The 24649-nt window shown below is 37.6% G+C and overlaps 1 protein-coding gene across 1 annotated transcript in view; it reads left to right on the top strand.

Annotated features, from left to right (window-relative positions):
• Positions 1-24649, top strand: part of PARD3B (par-3 family cell polarity regulator beta) — a 582830-nt gene that overhangs the window by 110968 nt on the left and 447213 nt on the right. Inside the window, exons 3-4 of the mRNA XM_070933224.1 lie at positions 5393-5564; positions 21757-21866. Coding sequence (XP_070789325.1) covers positions 5393-5564; positions 21757-21866 — 282 coding nt within the window. The remainder of the gene's footprint in view (positions 1-5392; positions 5565-21756; positions 21867-24649) is intronic.

The following is a 24649-nucleotide window of genomic DNA, read 5'->3' as shown; positions in this document are numbered from 1 at the left end:
AGGTCGATGAGGCGACGGCCGATGCACAGACGATCGTTACACACAGAGGTGCTTTTAGGGTGAAAAGACTACAATTCGGGGTTAGTGTCGCACCCGGGATCTTTCAGAACTTAATGGACTCACTTTTGAAAGGGTTGCCGGGAGTAACGCCCTTTTTCAACGACGTGCTAATCTCCGCCCCGACGTCGTCAGAATTTGTCGTCGGACTACGAGCTGTGTTGCAAAGGTTTCAGGCGGCAGGGCTGAAAGTTAAACGGGAAAAATGCCTTTTGGGGGTAGAGCGAGTGGACTTTCTGGGGTTTACGGTTCACGCCAGTGGTATCCACCCAGCACCGGAGGAGGTACGGGCAATCTGCGACGCACCTGCCCCCACGAGTAAGGCAGAATTGCAAGCATTCCTCGGCCTTTTAAACTTTTATCATGCTTTTCTACCTCACAAGGCGGCAGTCGCGGAACCCCTTCATAGACTCCTGGACAAGCAGGCCAAGTGGACTTGGGGTCTGCGGCAGGAAGCAGCGTTCCGGGCGGCCAAGAACTTATTGATTTCTAACAACGTGCTGGCCCATTTTGATGAGTTGCTCCCGGTGGTTTTAGCGTGTGATGCGTCCCCTTATGGGGTAGGGGCCATTTTGGGCCATGTGTTGCCAAATGGGAAGGAGGTTCTGGTAGCTTATTTTTCACAGACCCTCTCGGCAGCTGAACGGAACTATGCCCAAATAGATAAGGAGGGCCTAGCTATAGTAAAGGGGGTAAAAAAGTTCCATGATTTCCTTTACGGCAGGCCCTTCACCATCTTAACTGATCATAAGCCGTTGTTGGGACTTTTCACACCCGATCGCCAGACGCCACAGGTACTCTCACCCCGGGTTCTTAGGTGGTCCATATTTCTGGCTGGTTATCAGTACTCTCTGGTATATCGGAAGGGCAAAGCCATGGGGCATGCTGATGCGCTGAGTCGCCTTCCATTACCAGAGAGTGGGCCTGACCCCGCCCCGGCTCATGCCATAATGCTCCTGGAGGACCTCCCAGACGCGCCCCTCCATGCCAAGGACATTGCAAAATATTCATCTAGGGACTGAGTTATCTCCCGGGTCCTGGACTGGGTGGGGAGGGGGTGGCCGGAGGCCAAGCCGGGCCCAGAGTTTACGGCATATGTTGAGAAGCAGGGGGAGCTATCAGTGCACAAGGGATGTTTGTTGTGGGGTTGCAGGGTGGTGGTTCCACCCCCGCTACGCAAACGAGTTATGGAAGCGCTGCATGAAGCACATCCCGGGGTGGTGCGAATGAAGGCCCTTGCCCGAAGTTATGTGTGGTGGCCTAAGATAGATAAAGAAATTGAGACGTGGGTTCGGGGTTGTGGGCCCTGCCAGGAGTCACGTCCAGCCCCTCCTTGGGCCCCAGGGAAGACATGGGAGGACACCCGGAAACCATGGTCCCGTCTCCATGTAGATTTTGCTGGGCCAGTACGGGGACAAACATTCCTCATAGTGGTGGATTCCCACTCGAAATGGTTAGAAGTCATCCCCGTTTCCACCACGTCCATGGCCATTATGGTTAGAGCTTTGAGAAAGCTGTTTGCCACTTTTGGGCTGCCTGATATGCTTGTGTCAGACAATGGTACAGCTTTCACGTCAAGGGAGTTCTTAGAGTTTACTCGGAAGTACGGCATCCGACACATATGGTCGGTGCCGTTCCATCCTGCCACGAATGGTCAGGCCAAACGTATGGTGCTTACGGCCAAGGAGGGGCTTAAGCGATTGGGGGATGGGGATTTACAACATCGTTTAGCCCAATTTTTAATTGCACAGCATACCACCCCCTGCACAGCGACGGGTTATAGCCCTGCTGAGCTGCTTATGGGGCGTAGGCTTACCACCTTATTAGATAGGCTCCATCCCGACAGGGCACCCCTTCTAAGGCCCAACACGGAGGAAAGAGGAGCACCTAGGGGGTTCTTCCCCGGGGACCCAGTATATGTTCAGAACCATGGCATTGGCCTGGTTTGGATGCCTGGCCACGTGGTACGGGTCAAGGGGCCCACCTCATATGAGGTTTCCACAGAGCGGGGGGCCATCTGGGGACGTCATATTGATCAGTTGAGGCAGAGGGGAATCCCTCCAGAGGAGGAGATGGAAGTGTTGGAGTACCCGTACCTCCCAGAGCCACAGCGGGAACTTGCCCCACCCAGCCTGGAAGGGCTGGAGTTAGAACCGGCTAGGTTGGAGACCCCCGCTAATTTGGAGGCTAGTCATTCTCAGCCGGAGATGGGGCCGGCGGATGTGATCGTGGAACCCCTAGTGGCCAAAATTCCAGCTACCACCGGGGGGGGCATCTCCCCAGAAAAGATCTTGCCACGCAGGTCGTGCCGAGAACGGCGGTTGTCTATACACCTCAAAGACTATGTCTGCGGGGCAATTCGCACTTAGAGGGGAGGAGTGTTGTGTCTTGGGATCGGCTTGGCTGTGCTTCCGGGTTGCAGCGGCCCCAGCTGGTGGTTCTTTGATCCTACCAATAGGTGGCCGGGGTTTTAGGTCCAATCAGCTTTGTTGGTCAATTACTCCACCCAGTGGCCAGCCTGTAGCAGCAGCCTTAACAATATATAGTCTTGATCTGTTCCTGGTTAAGTAAGCTTGTTCTAGTCTTTTTCTACTTGCTTTTAACATGGAATAAAGAATTGAAGTCACTTGGAGTTGCTTGGCTCATTGGAACCCACTACATTTCACCTTCATTAAAAATCTTGGCTGCATAGGACTTACTCTCCTGTTGACTTTAATGAAATGGAATCCAGGAGGAGAAGCCTCAGGTTAGAAGATCATGGAGATACCCTGTCTTGGTCAGCCTCCTCTCCAAATGTGGAGATAGGAATCAAACTGTCATTTTTTTTTCAGATGATTTATCAGGGTTTTTAATAGTAAATTTGATATTAACCCATTTTTGGTATTTGAAATTTATTTATTTGTTAAATTTATATGTTGCTTATCTTGTGGTTCATGATGACTCCAGATGGCATAAAACATTAGGCATTCAGGTTGCAGAATACTGGGAAGAATGTTTCTGTTTCCTTAACAATAGTATCTACATTATGGAAGGTGGAAAAATTGGCCCATATGGGAAAGGTTGTTTTTAAGAGATGAAATTGGCCCTGTAAGCCCAAGGAAGCCTTAAGTATCTATTCTATGTTAAATCCTCCCTCCCCTCCCTCCCACAGGTACAGCTTACATTTAGAATTTCATGTTCATCATTGGTTTGACTCTGCATATGTAGAAAAATAATTATTTTGGAACACACTTAGCTTCCATAATGTTCTGTGAGTGAATATACTTTGCTCTCTTCTGCTTGCAACCCTGGTGCACTTTCCAATCTGTTCCTGAGATCCCTTAATCCTCCAGAGCAGATGTGGAAGCATGGAGGGGTTTGTTTTACTGGCACCTGCCTTTGCATTAGCAAATAGATATACTTGGAAACAATTCAGAGAGGGTTTTTCACTCTCTCTCTCTCTCTCGATTGATTGCAAACACCCTGAAGTTTGTGACTCATGTTGGAAATCAGTAAAGCTTTAGCTGATTCAGATGAAAACATTAAAAAAAACCTCAATACTTTCACCAGCATGTCGGGGCTTTGGCTAGGATACTGGCATGTAGATGGTTTCATTCATATTTGCAGTAAATATACTTCCATAGTATCTTTCAATTACTAACATTTTAATTGGATTGTCCTAATAATTAGGGAGTAATGTGATTTGCTTCATATTTTAAAGACACTGTGCTTTAGTATTCATTACTTAAAAGTAATCTAACTTCCATGCAAAATCCTCATGATTATTTCATTTATAAATGAATTCTTATATTCCATCATATATTGAATTAATTTTATTTATATTACTTTTGTTGTTGACCATCAGAAAGATCCACACTACAGCAGGGGTGAAATCTACTTACCTTCCTTACCGGTTTGGAAGTGCATGCGCCGTGTGCGTGTATCACAGGCGCGCACAGACTCTCTGCGCGTGCGCAAAACCTGTGCATGCGCAGAGGGTAAAAAAACACATTACTTCCTGTTTAAAACCAGGAAGTAATGACACCCGGGCGGGTGGGCGGAGCCTCGCGCCGCCATCGCTACCGGTTCTCCGAATCACCTGCCACAATCGCTACCGGATCACCCGATCCAGTCCGAACTGGGAGCATTTCACCCCTGGACTACAGCAATTAGAATTTATGTTTTAATTCCTTTTTGCTTTTATTAATTGTAAACTAATTTGGGGTACTACCCTTATCAGAGAAGAGAAGGCCCTTATAGAGAAAAATAAATCATGGCGTGGACTGTATGAATTCCTTAGCTGTAATTTTCCCTAGTTTGGATATAGAACAATGTATCTTGATACTATTAATATACTTTTAGGTGATTAAAAAATCAATTCCTGTCTCTTGTATCAGAAAAAAAGGATTATTGGACTTTAAATTCCAGGCAACATATCCAGTTTTAAGAAGTGTTAGGAGTTGTGTTTTAGCATTGTTTGTGTCACTGGTTATTCTTCCCTGTAACAATTGTTTCAATTAGATTTGTAGCAAAAAATATGAAATATTATTTGGATCAGTTCTGTTTCTTTTAATGCACTCATTATATATGATCAAAAAATAATTGTTTGCTCTTAATAAATGTGGTAACTTGAACTGTGTGAGAACATTTTTCAATATTTGTTTTTTTAATTAATACTGTTTCACATATGCTAGTGTGTTCTGTCTCTGTCTGTCCCTCTCTCTCTCTGCCTCTTTCATTATTTGGGGCATGTGTACATCTTTTAGCACTCTATTTTGGAAATCTTAACATATCTTTCTCTATGTCTTATGACATAATTTCACAGATTGCCTAGTTTCAGACATTTCAAGGTGCTTGTCTCGAGACCCCTAACAGCATCCACTGTTGTACCTTGTGACCCTAACAATGGACATCTATGAGTGATTTTAGGGAGCAGTGTTTTCTCTGTAGTAATGCTATGCCTATGGAGTTCCTTTTTCAGGGAGAATTGTGTATTGTTTGATGTAAAAACCAGACCAGTTTGGTTTTGTTAACTGTTTATCTTTTATCCTATTTGCCTGTTCTTCTCTGATTTTGCTCCTATTTTGATGGATGGGGATCCTTTCCTTCCTTTGTGGAGTGGTATTAAATGATTTTGCTAGTTGCTTGATTGTAAAATAACATAAAAACACATGTTGTTTAAGATTATCTCCTTAGTTTTTGGGACGATTAACAGAAAAGGAGGGGAAGGTAGAAAACTCCAATGAATTTATAGCTCATTGTGGATTAAAATGAAATAGTATTATGGCGGTATGCCTCCTTGGAGGAATCCTATTCTCACTATGAATGCTTTATAAAATATTGTTTTATTTTACAGTTGATTGCCGTGTATGATGAACAAGATGCATTCCCCAAATCTGATGACACCAATGGTAGTTTAACAGAAGGCAACAGCCCAGATGCGTTTGAGACTGATGTAGCTGCCCAGCTAGCGGCATTTCAACCTATTGGTGGAGAGATAGAAGTGACATCCTCTGCTCTGAAATTAGGTAGGTACCGGTACTTACATTTTTAAGAATGGATTGTTAAGGTAAGAATGTCCCTTGTAATTTTCTTGAGTCTTCCCAAGGATTTATATGCACTAATAAAATATTCTCAATATGCTCCCATCCGCATGGTAAAGGTATGCAAAATCAGTAGCCTCACATCAATATCATTGCCCAGTGACTCTGTTGAAGGAAGAGGACTTATTTGGTGATTGTCCTGGAGTTATTCCTAACTCTGCGTTTCTTTTAGTTTAGATACTGGGTTTAAGCTTTCCATTTTTTAATCCAGATAATTTAAAATCTTTGACTTCCAGTTGTACTTTTATTGGCAGGATCTATAAGGATTTATTATTTTGTTTGGTATCAAAGCAGTTTATTAAAAAAACTAAAATAATGATAAAAAGTAGTATATTAATTGTTTAATTAATTAAAAGTTATTGAAGCTTTGTAGCACATAAACAGCCATTGAAACATGTTTTATAAACTTTAAATTTGTCTATTTTTTTTGTCACATTTTACTGCCTTGCTTTTCAAAGGGAAAGTTGCATATATCACCTTTGGGGGCCTTTGTTTTCAACAGCCAGTCACAAGCAACTTGTAATACAAACTTGTAATATAAATACAATACGTAAAACAAAATGTTGAAAATGATCTTTTACAAAACTGGTACATATCAAACTCTGAATTGTTTTGTTGCAGATAGTGGCTTTTTTTTAACCCTTCACATTGCATTTTTCTTACATCTTTCTTATTTGGAAGCTAATATGCATTGTATTCTAAGAGATTCAGATACCCAAGAAATCTGACTTGTCAACCAGAGACATGGGCAGTAGCATCCAAAATCCAATGAAAGCAAATGTTGAAAAGTCAATCAGGAATAAGATTTTACCATTTGCAGGTGGGATTTTTTTTTTTTTTTAAAAAAAGAAGGATTTGCTTTTGCTCTTGAGAGTTGGTTGAAAACTAAGTAAGAAAATAAATCCAAACTCACAGAAATCTGGCTTATAAATCAGGGTATTATCAGCAAATTAGATACCAGTGAAGCTACAGTAGATATGGCATAGATTTTATTTTATTTTATGACTGTGATCTCTTAGCCTTTGGATATTTTCAGAGATTCCGAGCTAAGGAAACAAGTCACTTAATCAGGCTCTTCAGAAGCAGGTATTGTGCCTTTGGATTCCCTTCTTGTTTTCTGATCTTGATATACAAAATAAAGTCTTAAATTCTTAAGATCACAGTGGCCTTCATTCTGAGGAAAGGGACCATTGAGCACATGGCTTCCCATCTGATCAACTATGGAAAGAAGAAAGAAAGATTGCCTTGACCTATACACAAGAAGACCATGGCAAAGAGAGATTGTTCTGGAGATAAAGGGTTGATGCCATCATCACCAAATTAGCTCTTCTCAAGAATGTTGAGAAATGGCTTGAGGATTTAGAGCCTCTTTTGTGGAGGGCCCAGTTCACCTTTTTCATTTGGGAGCATCCCATTGCATAATAACATGAGGCAGACTCAGTGCAATCCAGCAGTGCTTACTGATTAGTTGATAAATGATAAAAAGTGGCCATAAAAAACAAAACCTCCAATTTAAGTAATTTAACTTTGAGGAACAATCTTTAGGATTTGTTCCATGTTTTTATATGAAGTTTAATTATTCATTGTGAAGACGAAGGAAGTATTCTGTAGCATTTTCAAAATAATAGAAGTCTAAAATCTCAGACTGTTTAATGCATGTATTCCATCATTTCTTTTTAGTTGCTTCAAAGACTAATGTTTAGAATAATCATTTTTTTAAACCATTCATCACTGCCCATTATTTCAGTTTGTTTCCTTTGCCCTTGACTTACTTTATTGTGCTTGTATATGTCAGCACAAATGGTGTGAGTCAAGGATATCTTCCAGTCTATAAAATACTTCTGGCAATAATAGCATAAAATGAACACTAGCAGGCATTTCAACAAACTGCTTTTGATATCAATTATAGAGTAATTTAAATGGCTCTTAGATAGAAATGAAGTATTATCAAAGTGAACACTCAAGATGTTTAAACATGAATTGTCATTTGATATAGAATCATAAGTTAGATCATACTCATAAAATTATACTTCAAAGTGTGTGCCCTTCCTTGCTCTTTCTCTTCATGTTTTGTTATTATTGAGTGTTTCCTTAAAACATGCTATATGCAAGCAATCTGTAATGCTGCTTAACTGCTCCTTTCATCAGCAAGGTCTTCAGCTGCAATTATCTATATTTTAGTAGCTTCTTATTTAACTAATCAGTGGAATATTCAGTGGAGATGTGCTAGTAGTAAAGGTTTGCTGTCCTTAGAAATCCCACTCACTGATTTTTTTTTTTAAATCATCTTCTGGTGCCTTCATTTTAAATTCTTCCATACTTTTTAATCTTTCCCTTTTTAAAGTTGTGTATATTTTTTAAATCTTTCCTCTGCAACATATATTTTTATTTTGATGTAATTGTTCTTTAACATGTTAAGCTTTTAAATTATAAGTTTGGTTTTTGGTACTCTTTTATGTTTTGCTATTTTTTTTTAAATTATAATTTTATTGGAAGTTTAAAAAATAAGACTAAATATTAATGCAAACTAAAATAGACTAAGAAGGAAAAAAAGGATGAAGTAAAAGAGAAACATGATGCGCAAAAGAAAAAAGAATAGAAAAAAATACTCTGATTTTCTTTACAACAGTTATTAATACAATTGTAGATTTACTGTATCCCTTTCTCTAAAGTTGCATTGTGACTCTTCTTTCTATAAACTACCCTATCTAATTGTCAAAACCATAGATCATTAGTTCATTTTTTTCCTGTTATATGCAAATAGTTCTTAAGCAGTTTCCAGTCAGCGATAAAATATAGGTATTATATTGACCATTTCAGCAAGGTCTACTGCATCATCTTCACCAACCATTTCTGTTGTAGGTATTGCCAAATATTTCGATCTTTGCGCATACAATGATCTCACTGCAGTTAATTAACAGCAAAAACTAAGTTCCATGACTTTTTTCCAACTATTTATCCATCAGTCCCAAGAGTAAAACTTCTGGTTTCAGAATATTCATGTTTAAAATCCTCTGAATCAGTATATGTTTTACTATACTCTAACAAGTTATTGTTTTATATTGTGGATGTGTAGAGAGCTTTCTTTCCTGAAAAATATAAAAACATAAGAAATAATTACTTTCTGCCTCTTTTTTTAACCTGTTGTTTAGCACTTAATTCTTCTTGAGGCTTTCTGGAAAAAGAAGTTGAGAAGACAAGTTCTAAAACCATATTTTAAAAATCATGTTGGCAGAAAGCAAGCAGAAAATGTAAACTTCAAAATAATTGCCACGCATGTACATCATGACAAAGTTCTCTTAAAATGTTTGCTTCAACCATATTGATGTTGGTGTGCTAGATTCTTTATGTTTAAGTTATGGCTCAATATTTATTTGTTACCTGCCACTCTCTGTTTATATTACAGCTCCATTTCAGACATATGAAAATCATACCCACATCTTTCTATCACAGCTTCCTCATGTTGACAAGGATAGGATTTTAAGTGGATTGGAGAGCCTATATTTGTCCTGGTCTTCCTGCCACACTTCGAGGTTTCAAAGACCTGAATAGAACTTGCCTTCAAATGGTGTGTGGGAAACAAGGATTAATTTATAAATGTTAAGCTTCAAAAAAGGAAACTGTTCCTCTTAGACTGATGACATATTTTTATGTCAGCCTTTTCAAAGCCATACTTTCTTTTAAAATAAATTTCAGTGTGTATCTAAGGCAAAAAAAAAAAAAAAGCTATACACTTTCAAAGGAGTGTAAATGGGAAAAAAATTCTAAAGTCAAGTGATACTACTGATGTACAGTATACAGTACATCAGGCTAGCAGAACATATAGAAGGGAAGGAACCACAGTAATGAATTAAAAATAATAATGGGTTGCAAAAGAATAACTGGGACACCCTTCAGCTGTTTGGCAGCTAGCAAAGTAGCAGCAGTTCTGAGCTGGTTTTGATGGTGAGGCCTGAAGGGATGGTGATGGCAGCAATGGATCCATCCTGGCATGAGTGGATTTTTAACAAATGCCGGCGGGCCACACAAGGTTGCTTGGTGGTCCATATGTGGTGCAGAACCAGATCAGTATTTCTAAGTTAGATGGATTTTGCTCTAATTAAATAATTGCTTGCTATTCTTTAATATTATATTTTGAAGAAAAACTTCTAGAAAGGAAAGAGGGCAGAGGGCTCGATCTTTTTCTTTGTGGCATCGTTTCACATATTTGTAGTTAATGATGGTGGGATCCACTGGGAAATAGGACAGTCCATATTTCTCCTTTGTTGCAGGTTATGCAAAAATAATTTCTTTTCAAACAAAATGGGAAATAAACTCATCTTCTAATCCATGTCTATCTTTATATCTCTTTCTAAATGCTATTTTCTTTGTATCTTCCATGAGTATCCTATGAGTTTGTTATTATGAACTCATAAGTAAACTTGCAAAATAAACTTACGTTTATTAGCTCTTGTTTCTTTTTTGTTTGTCACTAGTGTTGAAATTTTATGTCCAATTTTTTTTTTTTTACTTGTCATGGATATAATCATCTTCTTGTGATTTTGTTGTGGGAATATAAATTTGCAAAGGTGTCAACTACTGATTGACAATCCTTATTTGGTTGGAAAAAGCACAAGATAGATGAAAGAAGTGGAAATAATCAATTGGTGTATTAAACTCACTGGCAGGCAGAAATCTGGCTTCAGCTGCTTCAGGGGCTTTGGTATCTTTCAACATCTGGTTGGTAAGGGGAAAAATGTTAACAATGTTTGTGTTGCTGGAGAAGTTGGCAAACGTCCATTGGTCATGCTTCTGAATTCACTCTTCTTGTGGGGGGCAATATGCTGACTTTTGTAAACTGCTTATAGAGTGCTGTAAAGCACTATGAAGCGGTATATGAGTCTAAGTGCTATTGCTATTCTTCCCCCTCCGTCCCTCCTAGTGTATGCTGACTCCAACCCAGCACATTAACCAAGCCTGTTTTGTCCTTGACATCTTTGGTTTACCTCACCTACCACCTGTGATTCTTTCCCACATGTTATGCTTTCCTCTTTCTTCCCTGCCACACACACACGTCCAATTCTTGAAGGCTTTTCCTTTGATAACTGGAGTGTGAATATGGTTGCTCTAATGTAGCAGCCTCCAAGTCCAGAGGAAAAGACAGCCAAGGGCAAGAAGGGCCCAACCAGACTGCTCTTTGTATCATCTCATCTCAGTTTTCTCATTGGTCCTTCAGCCCCCCTTGCTGGAGTTATTTTCTAATCCCCAGATGACCTCATTGCCCTTTTTTGAACTTGTTTCAATGTGAAGTGATTGGAAACAGATATTTTATACTTCAAAGGTTATAAAATTATGTTCAAAGCAGAGTAAAGCAGAACATTTGATTTCTGTGATTTGTGAACTCTATTTCTGATGGTGCAATTTAAAATTATATTTGCTTTTGTGGCAGTCACATTTTATTGCTGTCTCATACAGTATGTAAAATGTTGTCTGGTAGTACAACAAAATCTTTTGTACAGGTATTATTGCCAAGGCAGGAATAGCCAACCTACACTTGGGCGTTCGACTTAGGTTTCCTAACTTTCCATTTGTGTCTATTAAATAGGTTTCTCTTACTTCAGCCCTTTCCTCTAACCTACCAAGTTGTACTGAATTTTATTTCAACATTTATTTTAGATGTAATCACTGGTAGTCCTCAATTTACAACCAGAATTGAGACCAGAATTTCTGTTGCCAATCAAGTTGTTTGTTGAGTGAGTTGACCAGATTTTTGCCATGATTTTTAAGTGAATTACCATAGTTCTTAAGTGAATCAGTGCCAGAAAGGCATTTGACTGTCAGATGATACAGAAACGCTAAAGGAGAAGAGGCGGATCTCAGGAAACCTGAATTAATTATTTAAATTTTTCTCCACAGTGAAAAGAAGTATAATACCTTATACCTGAAATGGCTTTTAGAGATAAGGTGTCCCAAGTGCTAGGTGACATACAGGTGACAAAAGATCTTTTAGAATGTATTGGCAAATTACAAATTAACTAATCACCTGATTTATATGATAATCTCTTGACAGTAAAAGGAAAGAACTCAAATGTGAAATTGCTGATATGCTAATATGCAAATAACAGCAATATGCAAATTATCTCTCAAATCAGCCTCTATAATGGGATTGGAAAGCAGCCACTGGAACAGTGATTTTTAAAAAGAGATCTAGAAGTGATCCATATAATTATAGGATAGCTAACTATTAATTAGAGGAAAGCATTATTGAAAGGTAGGATTATTAAACATATAGCAAAAGATTTGCTGAAGAAATACCAAAGTAGATGTACAAATGGCTGTTGTGCGTCTTTAAATGTTTTAGAACATGTTGTGAGAATCAGCCAATGTATAGGAAAAACCCAGGACTCATAAGAAAAAAGAATGTTACAAATTAGTAATTGATTAAGCATGCAGAAATAGATATTAGGAATAAATAGAGATCTTAAAATAGAGGGGAAAGATGCTATTTATTTGTTCATCAACCTAATACTTTAAGAAATGTAAAAATAGGGATATACTGTGTTAGTGGCTACCATCAGAAATGGTCCAGATCCACATACTTTGGTTTCAGTAACACTATTACTACCCCACCTCTACAGTCTTGCTTCCTCATTATGGGGGGGGGGGGAGAGCTAGGAGGGATAGGCAAAGAATGGCTGGAATCTTTGCCAAGAATATATAATCCCAGCAAGGTCACCCAAGCCACGAAGATCATCCTAGCTGCTCAGTTAAAGCAAGTAGGCATTGATACTAGGCAGCAGGCATTTAGGATGATGCTTGACAATAATTTTTTTTAAAAAGAGAACTGACAAGTAAAAATATCCTATTGATACAAGGATATACAGTAATATCAATAAGTGGAAAGAGAAGTTGGAAAAGTTGTCAGTGATCAGTATATTGTTGATGAAAGGTTAACTATTAAAATACATTGTTATTTTTAGCAAGAAAAAAAAGCAAACTCACTTCAATGAAAACAGCAAAGGCATAATTTCATACTGTGTGGGAGAAGGGAATGTTATTCCTCTACCCCAAAAACTCATTTTTTTAAAAAAATTGATTTATATGCCGCCCTTCTCCGGAGACTCAGGGCGGCTTACAATGCGTTAAGCAATTATATTATATATTAATATATTAATAGAAAATATGAAATACAGTTGCAAGAAAAAGTATGTGAACCCCTTGGGATTACGTGGAATTTTGCATGAATTGGTCATAAAATATGCTCTGAACTTCATCTAAGTCACAACAATAGAAAAACACAGTCTTCTTAAAATAATACTACACAAACATTAGATGTTGCCATGGTTTAATTGAACATAACATGTAAACATTCACAGTGCAGGGAGGAAAAAGTATGTGAACCTTTGGACTTAATAACTGGTTGACCCTCCTTTGGCAGCAATAACCTCAACCAAACGTTTCCTGTAGTTGCAGATCAGACCTGCACAACAATCTGGAGTAATTTTGGACCACTCCTCTTCACAAAACTGTTTCAGCGTAGCAATATTCTTGGGATGTCTGGTGTGAATCGCTCTCTTAAGGTCATGCCACAGCATTTCAATCGGGTTGAGGTCAGGAGTCTTACTGGGCCACTCCAGAAGGCGTATTCTGTGCTGTTGAAGCCATTTTTTTTTGTTGAATTACTTGTATGCTTTGGGTCATTGTCCTGTTGCATCACCCATCCTCTGCGGAGCTTCAGTTGGCGGACAGATGGTCATACGTTTTCCTGCAAAAAGTCTTGATAAACTCTGGAATTCATTTTCCCATCAATGACAACAATCCGTCCAGGCCCTGAGGCAGCAAAGCAGCCCCAAACCATGAAGCTCCCTCCGCCATGTTTTACAGTGGGGATGAGGTTTTTTTTTTTTTTTTTTTTAATTGCAAAAGTTTTACAATTACATTTTCACCCCACTTTTTCCCCCCCCAACCCGCCCCACCACCCCCACCCTAACCCCCCCCAAGCCCCCCCTAACCCTCCCCCCTGACTTCCACAGAATATAATCCCATCAAAATCCCCCCCTTTTTTTTATAAAAACTTGAGCCCCTCAAACCCCCTATAATTTTTCCCCTCTTCATAATTCATACATACATTTCTATTTCTATATAACTTTCATGGCTTCACTATATTCTGTAGTACTCTTAGCTCCTTTTTTGTATTGTTGTGCCTTAGCTCTTTCTTGCAATTGTTTTTCTTTGAGTTGTTTTGAAACCGCACGAGTTATTTGCTGGTCTTTAGCTTCAGCCATACGAGCTAGATCCAAAGCCACATCTCTTGTAGTCAAAATTGGAGAGGATTCTAACAGGGGCTCCTCCAGAAAACCTCCTGTAGCTCCCTGCGCTTCTATTGGATCTAATTCAGCCTGCTTAAACTGGGCTTCCAACTCTTGCTGGGGTTGCTTCTCCTTATCACTCTCCTTTATCTCCAATACAGTAGATGAACGTGGAGATGGTGATCTCTCCTTAAAAACAGTGTGATAAAAATGTTCCGCCTTTTCAACAGTATTCAGTCGATATCTTTCCCCATGATACTTCAAAATTATACCCATTGGAGCATCCCACCGAAATGGTATCTCTAATTTATTTAATTCCTTTACTAAAAAACCAAAGTCTTTTCTATCTTTCAGCATCTTTGGGGGTAATTCTTTATAAATTCCAACTTGAGTTCCCTCCACTTGCACAGAGGAAAGAAAAGATTTTTGCAGAATATCATTTCTCATTCTTCTATCAGTAAAGCATATCACCACATCTCTTGGTAGTTGTCTTTGTCTGGCCACCCACAAATTCACTCTGTAAATTTTGTCTATTTTGTAAAAAATCTCATCAGAATTAATTTTTAACAGCACAGCCAAGGCATCAGCACAAACCTGTCTCAAATCTTGCCGGTCACTCTCTTTAATACCTCTAATTCTTATAGCAAGTTCCATGGACCGGAATTGCATCATCGTAATCTCGTCTTCAACTCTCTGCATTTTATTATCCACATCAGCAATTTTAAAATCAGTATCTTTTATTTTAACATTGACTTCTGCTTTAAAATCTTCCAATTTAGAGTCCACTTTAATAATAATTTCTGACAAGCCAGAGACCACATCTGATAATTTATCAGTCACCTTATCATAATTTTCTTTCACCAATTTTTTCACTTCACTAATTTCCTGCTTAATTTCTTGTTGAGATTTTTGAAATTTATCATCCATTTCCTGTTGAGATTTTTGAAATTTATCATCCATTTCCTGTTGGGATTTTTGAAAATTGTCATCCAAAGCCTGAGTAATAAATTTTTTAAAATTTTCAAAGTCAAACTGCTCTTCAGGCTTATGTGTGGGGGATCCCCCCCCTGCTGCCTTGCTTTCCTGTTTTTTAGTGGCCATTTTGCCACATAGGTCAGATTTTCTAAAAGGAGAAATCCTTTTTCCTTTTCCAACACCACAAAGTCCTCTAAAAAAATCCCCCAGTTTTAAAGCAAGTTAGAAGTAGAATTAAACTGTGAGATCAGCTTGTTTAAAAAGGGATTTCCCCCCCCCTCTTCTCCTGTGCTTGCTACAAACAGCACAACAATGTAGCTTATTGGAATAACTTCAGGAAATCACTTTCCCTTTCAGCTTGTTAACTTGTTAACGCTGGAGCGGCGCCATCTTTTCAAGCCGCTTCCGCTCGTGTTATTTTTTAGTAAAATTGGGAAATCACAAAGAGAAAGAATACTTGCAGTTCCTTGGTTTGAGGGTTCAGGTTTTCTTTTAGTTGGTAAAATTAGTTTCAATCAATTTTCGTGTTTGCTGCTGCCGGCTTGCTCTGCAATGAGCAGAGTCGTCCCACGCCACTCAGAGTCTTCGCAAGTTGAAAGGGAGCCGCGCCTGTTTCCCCCCCAATAGCAAACTTCTGGGGGTTCACAGGGGCTCAACCTGCGCCTTGCTTGCTCTCTCCTTCAAATCCTACAGATTCTGGAGTTTTCAAGCCGCTTCTCACGATCGAAGCGGCTCTACAAACGGCGGGGCTGGCGGTCCTTAAAAAGGCACCGTCTTCACCGGAGCTGGCAAAAACCGGAAGTCGGATGAGGTTTTGATGTTGGTGTGCTGTGCCTTTTTTTCTCCACACATAGTGTTGTGTGTTCTTCCCAAACAACTCAATTTTGGTTTCATCTGTCCACAGTATATTTTGCCAGTAGTGCTGTGAAACATCCAGGTGCTCTTTTGCAAACTTCAAACGTGCTGCAATATTTTTTTGGGACAGCAATGGCTTCCTCCGTGGTGTCCTCCCATATACTCCATTCTTGTTTAATGTTTTCCTTATTGTAGATGTGTCAACAAAAATGTTAGCATGTGCCAGAGATATCTGTAGGTCTTTATCTGACACTCTAGGATTCTTCTTTACCTCACGAAGCATTCTGCACTGTGCTCTTGCAGTCATTTTTACAGGACGACCACGCCTAGGGAGAGTAGCAACAGTGCTAAACTTTCTCCATTTGTAGACAGTCTGTCTTACCGTGGACACATGAACATCAAGGCTTTTGGAGATACGTTTGTAACCCTTTCCAGTTTCAAGCAAGTCAACAATTCTTGATCATAGGTCTTCTGAGAGCTCTCTTCTGCGAGGCATGGTTCACATCAGACAATGCTTCTTGAGACCAGTAAACCCAAAACAAGTGTGTGTTTTTAAAGGACAGCTGTCAGCAACACATCCAATATCATCACACTGATTGGAGTCAAGGTTGGCTCACTCCTGGCTCCAATTAGCTCTTGGAGAAGTCATTAGGCTAGGGGCTCACATACTTTTTCCTCCCTGCACTGTGAATGTTTCCATGTTATGTTCAATTAAACCATGGCAACATCTAATGTTTGTGTAGTATTATTTTAAGCAGACTGTGTTTTTCTATTGTTGTGACTTAGATGAAGTTCAGAGCACATTTTATGACCAATTCATGCAAAACTCCACGTAATCCCAAGGGGTTCACATACTTTTTCTTGCAACTGTATTGACAATAAAATGCCAGATAATGAGCTCCTCAGATCCGATTGCACTCAATATGCTTCTTAGGTAGACCTGAGAGTCTTTTAGGGTACTAATAATGTTAATTAAATAGCTAATTTTAAGTCTTTGAGATGTCTAGTTGCTGATGTTGCCATGCAGAGAAAGAAAATGTGAAGCTGCAAAGACAGTGAACACATGGAATGTAAGAAGTGTGAATATGTTCAGCACTATGAAAGGTGAAATGAAGCTATTACATATTTACATCTTAGGCATCAGTGAACTGAGATAGACTGGAATTGGATACTTAATCTTAGAAATTAACAGTATTTACTACTCAGGACGTTTAAAAAAGGACATAATTATGAAGGTAATAGCAAGAACAGTACTTGCCTATAATGCACTCAATGACTGACTAATATCAGTTAAAGTTGGAATGCCAAGTTGGAAATTGATAAGAGGAACCTAATATTAGCTCAGGAAATTAAAATTAAGCACTAGCAATAGCATTTAGACTTATAAACTGCTCCAGACTGCTTTACAGCAGTCTCTGAGCACCTTACAGAGTTTGCATATTGCCCCCAACAATCTGGATCCTCATTTTACTGACTTCAGAAGGATGGAAGGCTAAGTCAACCTTGAGTCCAGTCAGAATTGAACTCCTGGCTGTGGGCTGAGTTAGCCTGCAATTTTGCATTTTAACCACTGTGCCACCATGATTCATAATTAATAGGCAAATAATTTAACAATTTCTGTCACTCCATTAACTTTGAATTAATAACACAGTCATCAAATAACTAAAATGACAATTGTGCAAGAAAATTGTATACAGGTAGTCCTTGACTTATGACCACAATGGGGACCAGAATTTCTGTTACAAAGCAAGCTGGTTGTTAGGTGAGGCATTATTGATTTTATGACCTGTTTTGCCATGGTGGTTAAGCATATCACCTATGTTGTTAAATGATTCATATAATGTTAAGAGAATCTGGCTTCCCCCATTGACTTTGCTTGTTGGAAGCCCTCTGAGAAGGTCACAAATGGCAATTCCGGGATACTGTAATCATTACAAATACATGCAGATTGGCCAAAACCCAAATTTTGATCATGTGTCCGTGGGGTTGCTGCAATGCAAGGACCAGTTGTAAGTCACTTTTTTCATTGCTGTTGTAAGTTTGGTGCTAAACGAATGGTTGTAAATCGAGGATTACCTGTATAAAAAACAAATAGAGCACATTATTGGTAGAAGGAAGTAGAAATTTTCAGTTATAACAGCCAGGGACTGAATGCGGAATAGATCACAAATTGGACATATCCAAATTGCACGTTAAACTGAAATTGAAAAAAGAAATGTTCTACAATAATGCTTGGAGCATAAGTACCCACCGTTTTCAAGTAGAACATCAGGAATTACTTTGAAATCTTATTAACAGAGAATCAGAGGAACGCTCTCTACATGGGGCTCCCCTTGAAGAGCACCCGGAGGCTCCAACTGGTCCAGAATGCAGCAGCGCAGGTAGTGATGGGAGCAGCATGGCACTCCCATGTAACACCGCTCCTGCGCGAGCTGCACTGGCTCCCAGTGGTCTTCCGGGTGCACTTCAAGGTGTTGGTTATCACCTTTAAAGCGCTCCATGGCATCAGGCCTAGCTATCTTCGAGACCGCCTGCTGCTACCGACGACCTCCCATTGTCCTGTGCGCTCCCACAGAGAGGGCCTCTTCAGGGTGCCATCAGCCAATCAATGTAAGCTGGTGACTCCCAGGGGGAGGACCTTCTCTGTGGGGGCACCTACCCTCTGGAATCAGTTGCCCCCAGAGATAAGGAGAATCCAAGACCTTAGTGCCTTCCGCCGTGCCCTTAAAACCCACTTTTTCCAGCAAGCCGGGCTGGCTTAAGAAGAAATTTTAAATGTTTTAATTGGTTTGTATTTTTAATTTTGGGCCAAATTTATATATATTTTAATTGTTTTTAATATTTGTATTTCATGTTTTTTAATTCTGGCTGTACACCGCCCTGAGTCCTCAGGGAGAAGGGCGGTATATAAATTTAAAAATAAATAAATAAATAAATAAATAAATAAATAAATAAATAAATAAATAAATAAATAAATAAATAAATAAACAAACAAACTTAAGGAACACATTAAAGATGAATGTGAAAACAGACTGGAAAAGATGAAGAAATAGAAGAAAACAAAGTGGATCTCAGAACAAACTATTAAAATTGCTAAGAACAGAGTGGGAAAAAATCCAAAGCTAGGAACGATAAAAATCTCAGAAAGAAACTTAACAAATGGTTTCACAGAACTGTTAAAAGACAGAATGTCTTCCAGAAGATCTCTAAACTTAGAAGGTTTGTGTCATTAATTGGGATTCTAAAGGACACAAATGGACAGACAGTGACTGATTCAAAAAAGATCAAAGAAAACTGGAAGGAATTTCCTGAGAATTTGTACAATAGAGATGTTAACATCCAAGATACCTTTGAAGATATTCCCTATTTACAAAGACCTGTAATAATATACAGAAACCTCTAAAATGGTTTTAGATTAGTGCTCTGTCATTATCAGTTTGGGAAACCACAATAAGTGATGGAATATTTATAACAAACAAAAGAAGAATCAGTATAGCTTCTAACCAAATAATCTGGAGAATGACACAGTGGCCAACAAATTGCAGTTAATATGGTGTGCAAAATTTCTTACAATATCCTTAATATGTTAGCAAGATAATGTTTAGGATAATCCAATGCAGATTAGAACTCTACATGGGAAGTAAAAAGCCAAATATTCAAGATGGCTTTAGAAAAATGCAAGAAATGTTGATGAAGGGATAGGTAAGAAAGTCAAAGAATACTAGGAACAAGTCAATATGTACTTCATTGATATAGAAAGGCAATAGTTGTATTGATCATGTAAACTTGTAGAATGTGCTTAGAAAAATGAGAATTTCAGAGCATCTTATTATCCTAGTGCAAAAACAATATACAAGTCAGAAAACCACAGTATGTACAGAACCTGATCAAAGAGATTAGCTCTAGTTGGGGAAGACATGGGATAAGGCATAAATGACTCCAATTAATTCTTTCAGACCCAATAATCAAAGACTTAGCTCTCTGGAAGAAGTCTATAATGCAATAAAATATGGAAAGAAAGTGACCAGAACCAAGGTGGATGGGCTTAATTACAATAGTGATGAGTGCACAATTAGAAGACTTGACAAACAAGATTAGAACAAATCCTTCTGGAGAAAATCTGTGGTTCCTTAGAGTCAACACTGACTTGACGCTGCATGATCAGCCAGAATGCTACTTCATCTAGTAGCAGACTCCATAGCTGTGGGCTGGGTCAGAGAAGTAAAAAAAAATCTAGGTAACTCTGATAACTATCCAGTCAATATCTTGCCATGCTAATTAGATTTGTTATTCAGAGTTGTCAAATTCTAAGGGAAGTGATTCTAGCTACTTAAAGCTCAATAGTTTAAGTGTGTATGCAGCTGGACTTATTTTCACTCGGATATTTTATTTTGGTTTTCTTAAAGAAGCAGTATAAAGTGTATTCTTGTTTCAAAAACTAATTTGTTCATATCCGGCTATTGTATTTCAGTGTTGTTAAATGTTCTTTTATTGTCTATTTTCTTAAGATCTCTGTAGCTCTGTTTTACACTCCATTATAACAATTTTGTTCTTTAATGTGAATTAAAAACATGTTGTCCTCTATATGTATGATTAGGATTCCATCTGATTTTTTAAAAATTATATATAAATTAACCCTACTTAGTGTTAAGAAAACTGAATCTTTTATAGGTAATTGCAAAATCTAACACTAAATATACAGGAAAGAAAATATGATTACAATAAGAAATCTACACGTTGATAACTTCTGTGCATTTTGTTTACATATTGATAAATATCTCCAAGACCTTTAGTCCTTTTTGAATAGTTATTTTTATAATTTCTTATTTTGCAAGTGAAGTCAGAATAAGGTGATCCATTAATCAGACTATGCCATTCTTTTCATGGACCTTTGAATGTTTGTGGCCATCAAATGGTCTTCCAGATTTTTTTCAGCCCCACTATATGATGTATTTAATTCTAAATGTATAAATAGCAATAAGAAGCCAGATGGAAAAAAAAATAATGAACCAGTGAATATTTTATTTAAGATTTCAAACCAAAATAAAATGGAATTGCTCAGAAAAGGACTATTTGCTCCTACCAAGACATACTCCTTCACAAATTTGAGCTGGCTCTTGTTTAGAAGAGCATCAAAGCTAAAATAGTATTTTAAAAACAGACTGTCTATGATATTTTCAAATCTAAATATATGTTTAACATTCAGGGAGTTGTATCTCCTGATATACAGACTGTTGAGAAATAGGTTTTGAAGGAATGAAAAAATGAATAATATATATTGGCATAATTTACATAGAGAAAAGTTTGAGATATTATGCCAGTTGGCTAAGGATCCAGAGATTATAATTAAATCTGTTGAGTAAAAAAATGCTATGGGAACTAAGAATAGATTAGGACTATTCCTTTTAAAAGGAAATTGGACTAAATCATGGAGAATCTGCTTATCACAGGCTGCTAATCTTAATGACTGATCCTGTAAAGTAATATGCTTTCTTAATTCCTTTTTACAATTTTACAATTCTTTTTTACAATCCATACATTGTATTATTGACACACAACATGTTTTTCTTTCTTTTTCTGACGTATTTGGAAATCTCACTCAAAATAATTTTTGTTTTGTTTTCCATACTAAAAAAAAGCAAGAGTTGATTGTTTTGTAAAGTATTCCTAAATCCTTGTAGAAATATTACAATATCCTTGTAGAGGAAGCAGTTCTTCCTTATCTCCACTGGCCAGCTACAGCTGTGCCTCTCCTGTCCCTAGTTCAGCCAGCCGCTTGTCTGGTTGTCCTCCTGCAACCACAGCTCCTGGCTTGGAACCTCAGGCAATCTCCTAATGTTCCTCCACATCTTCCCCCAACATCCCTGGAACCAGCTCTTCATTTGAACTGGCAACTGGAGAAGCATCCACAGAAGCTATCATAAATATATAATGTTATAAAAGTGAATGCTTCTAAAGTAACCCTAGTTAATCAAATATATTATTTTCTCTCTTTCTAGGTACTCCACTTTTGGTTAGAAGGAGTAGTGATCCAACTGTGGGACAGCCAGCTGATTTTGTGCCAGGAGCTTCACATGCTAATCACCATATTTTGAAGTCTTCTGTGTCAGTAAGTATCTTGTGCTTTCAGATTCTGATATTGTTTCTAGCAATATTAGGATTCTTACAAATCCAGTTGTTAAGCAGTTTATATTCTATTACTCAAAAATCACAAACATCTAGGACAATCTTACCAATTCATTTGAGAAAGTTTCTCTGTCCAGTAAAAAACGAATGGAAGAAAGATATTTGTTCTGAAGCTACAGTACTATTTTGCTCACTAGATTACAACCTCAATTCTCCTTAGTAAAAATTCAAATGCAAAATACTTTAAGCAGAATTCCAATAACGTGTTTCCTTAAATCCTTTTTACAACAACTGGGTATGCTATACGAAATCTGCTCCTGAAATTTATGAAAATTCTAAAAATGTTTGTCTGATATGAAGAACTACAGTTCTGTATCTGTGGGTGCACTTGAAAGAAAGAAAAAAATGAGGAATTCTGAAGAAATGATGAGTAGAACATCTGATACTCCTTCTATATACATGTGTGTTGTGCAAGTATTTTTCATCTCAATGGAATACAGAAAATTCTAGATGCTATAAAACTCATGATCACAAAAGCAAAACATCTTCAATGTTTTACTAGAAATGAGAAAAATCACTCTTCAGAGCAATTTCACATAGTTATTAATGTAGCAGGTGCCTTTGGTCCCAGCTGGCACTTCTAGTTACACGTATACACCCACCCCCCACCCAAAAATCTACATAAATGTATACATTTGAAACATTTTGTTTACTTGATATAACCACTTGCTCTTTATGTTAAGTTTAATTAAATGTTAGATGAATTAAAAATTAAATAAAAAGATTTTAATTCTTATTCTGGTAGCCATGCTTGCTACTGAAATCCTGATTATTTATATTTGTTGGATTATAATTAGTGGTAATTTCTAGTATATAACATGTATAATTGTCCAAATCTTCTTCAAATAAAGATCTAATGATTTTGCAAGAATTTAAAATCAAAATAAATTTAAACACAGAGGAAGTAAAGTTTGATTTGTGTTGATTATATGAACATTTCAATGTTGTTTTCTTAACAATAAAATGGCATATATTTTTTCAATATTTTTTTTAACTTCCTAGTTTAGTCTATAACACTGTGATTTTCTTGTGGTATCCTATTCAAGTACCATTAGATTGATCCTGGTTGACTTTTTAGATTATCCTGTTTATTAGGTGCTACTGTTTGAGGTGCATTTGAAATAGTACTGTAGTGAGAAAACTTTGTACTACTGTAGTGAGAAAACTAAAATGTGTCTAATAAAAGGAAAAAATAAGGAAACTACAAATCAAATAATAAAAAAATATAAAGTAATGCAGGAACAACTTAAAAGAAACCACTCTGTAGTTATACATATACTGTATATGAACCAGTTTGAAACCTAAGAAAACAATATATTTAATGGATTATAAAACGCAGATAAATTCATGGCTTTCATTAAATAAAGATCCTTTGAAAATGGAACCAAACAAGATAATTCATTAGCTTGACAATTAACAGAAAAGCCAAACCTGAATTCACTATGTATGGTGTAATTAATTCATCCAATTAAATGAGTAGTATTAAGGGTGAATAAATTAAAAAAAAATGAGTCTTAATGAAAAGCTTCATAATAATTACCATAAACCAAGGAAATAAAGTACTTTTAAAAATAAGTTACAGGTAAATTCCGTAAATTCTGTCACGAGGATAATGAAAATCTAAATGCAAATATAGGAGTATTATCGAGAAAAAATATCTAGTTACAAAAAGAAAGGATTCAAACTATAGAGATAAAATAGTATTAATTAATGAAAATGTATAGCATAGACAATTCTAGATCTATGGAACTGAAGAAAAAGCTTACAGCATTCATTTTCAGGAAGGGAAATTATACAACAAATGCTGAGTTATATTGACCAGCTTCCAATGCAGATGATAAAATCATCTTGGGACTTTTAGCAAACAGATTAAATCATATAATTGGTAACTACACAAATATTAAACTGGATTGATTAAACAAAAATATTCAATTTATACTAATAGAACTCACCATATTAACAATGCACATATAAGCAAAGAAATCCACTTTGGAACTTTCTTGGATGCAGCTGAAGCGTTTAATAGTACGAGTATTCTTGTTTGGCAATGTCTCCTTTATAAATCACCAATATTAAATTGATTGCACCAATCTGTTTTGCACTTTTAGCAAGGTAACTGCTAAACAGGTGATTAGGTATGAGTCTTTGTTTGCAAAAGGTGATCATTCTCCTCTCTATTGTGTGCTTTTCTCATTGAGTTATTTAAACATTTAAAACTGTGTGTAAAGGTGTTAACATTTTTCCACCCAGAATATAGGTAGTCCTTGGTTAACAACTCACTGTCCAAAGTCCCCCCTGAGGGAGATGGGTGGTTCAAAAATGTGAAAAACAAATAAATAAATTTGTTCAGTGACCATTTGAAGCTACCTCAGGGCTGAATGAATGGTACTTATGTCTGATCCCTGAAGTTATAACCATTGCAATGCATTTATCAATAGCACTTCTGGACTAATGAGTAGGTTGACAGCTGAATTGAGATTTATATGTGTAGAGTGTGAGATAACTAGTAAGGTCTTCTTCAGCTGATCCTCTATATGTCTTTGTAAATCAGCCACTCTTTTTTTCTCTCTAGTATCACCTGGATTATTACTTAGGATAGTATTTAAAACAGATATATACAACCAGATGGATGGGTGGGTGGATAGGAAGGGGAGGGGAGGGGAAGGAAGGGGAGAGGAGAGGAGAGGGGAGAGAAGAGAAGAGAAG

This window comes from Pituophis catenifer, unplaced genomic scaffold, assembly GCF_029215685.1.
Source record: "Pituophis catenifer annectens isolate HBS135680 unplaced genomic scaffold, rPitCat1.0.hap2 SCAF_1, whole genome shotgun sequence".
Taxonomy (NCBI): Eukaryota; Metazoa; Chordata; class Lepidosauria; order Squamata; family Colubridae; genus Pituophis; species Pituophis catenifer.
The sequence above is the reverse complement of the archived record's forward strand: the minus strand, read 5'-3'. Positions and strand labels throughout refer to the sequence as shown.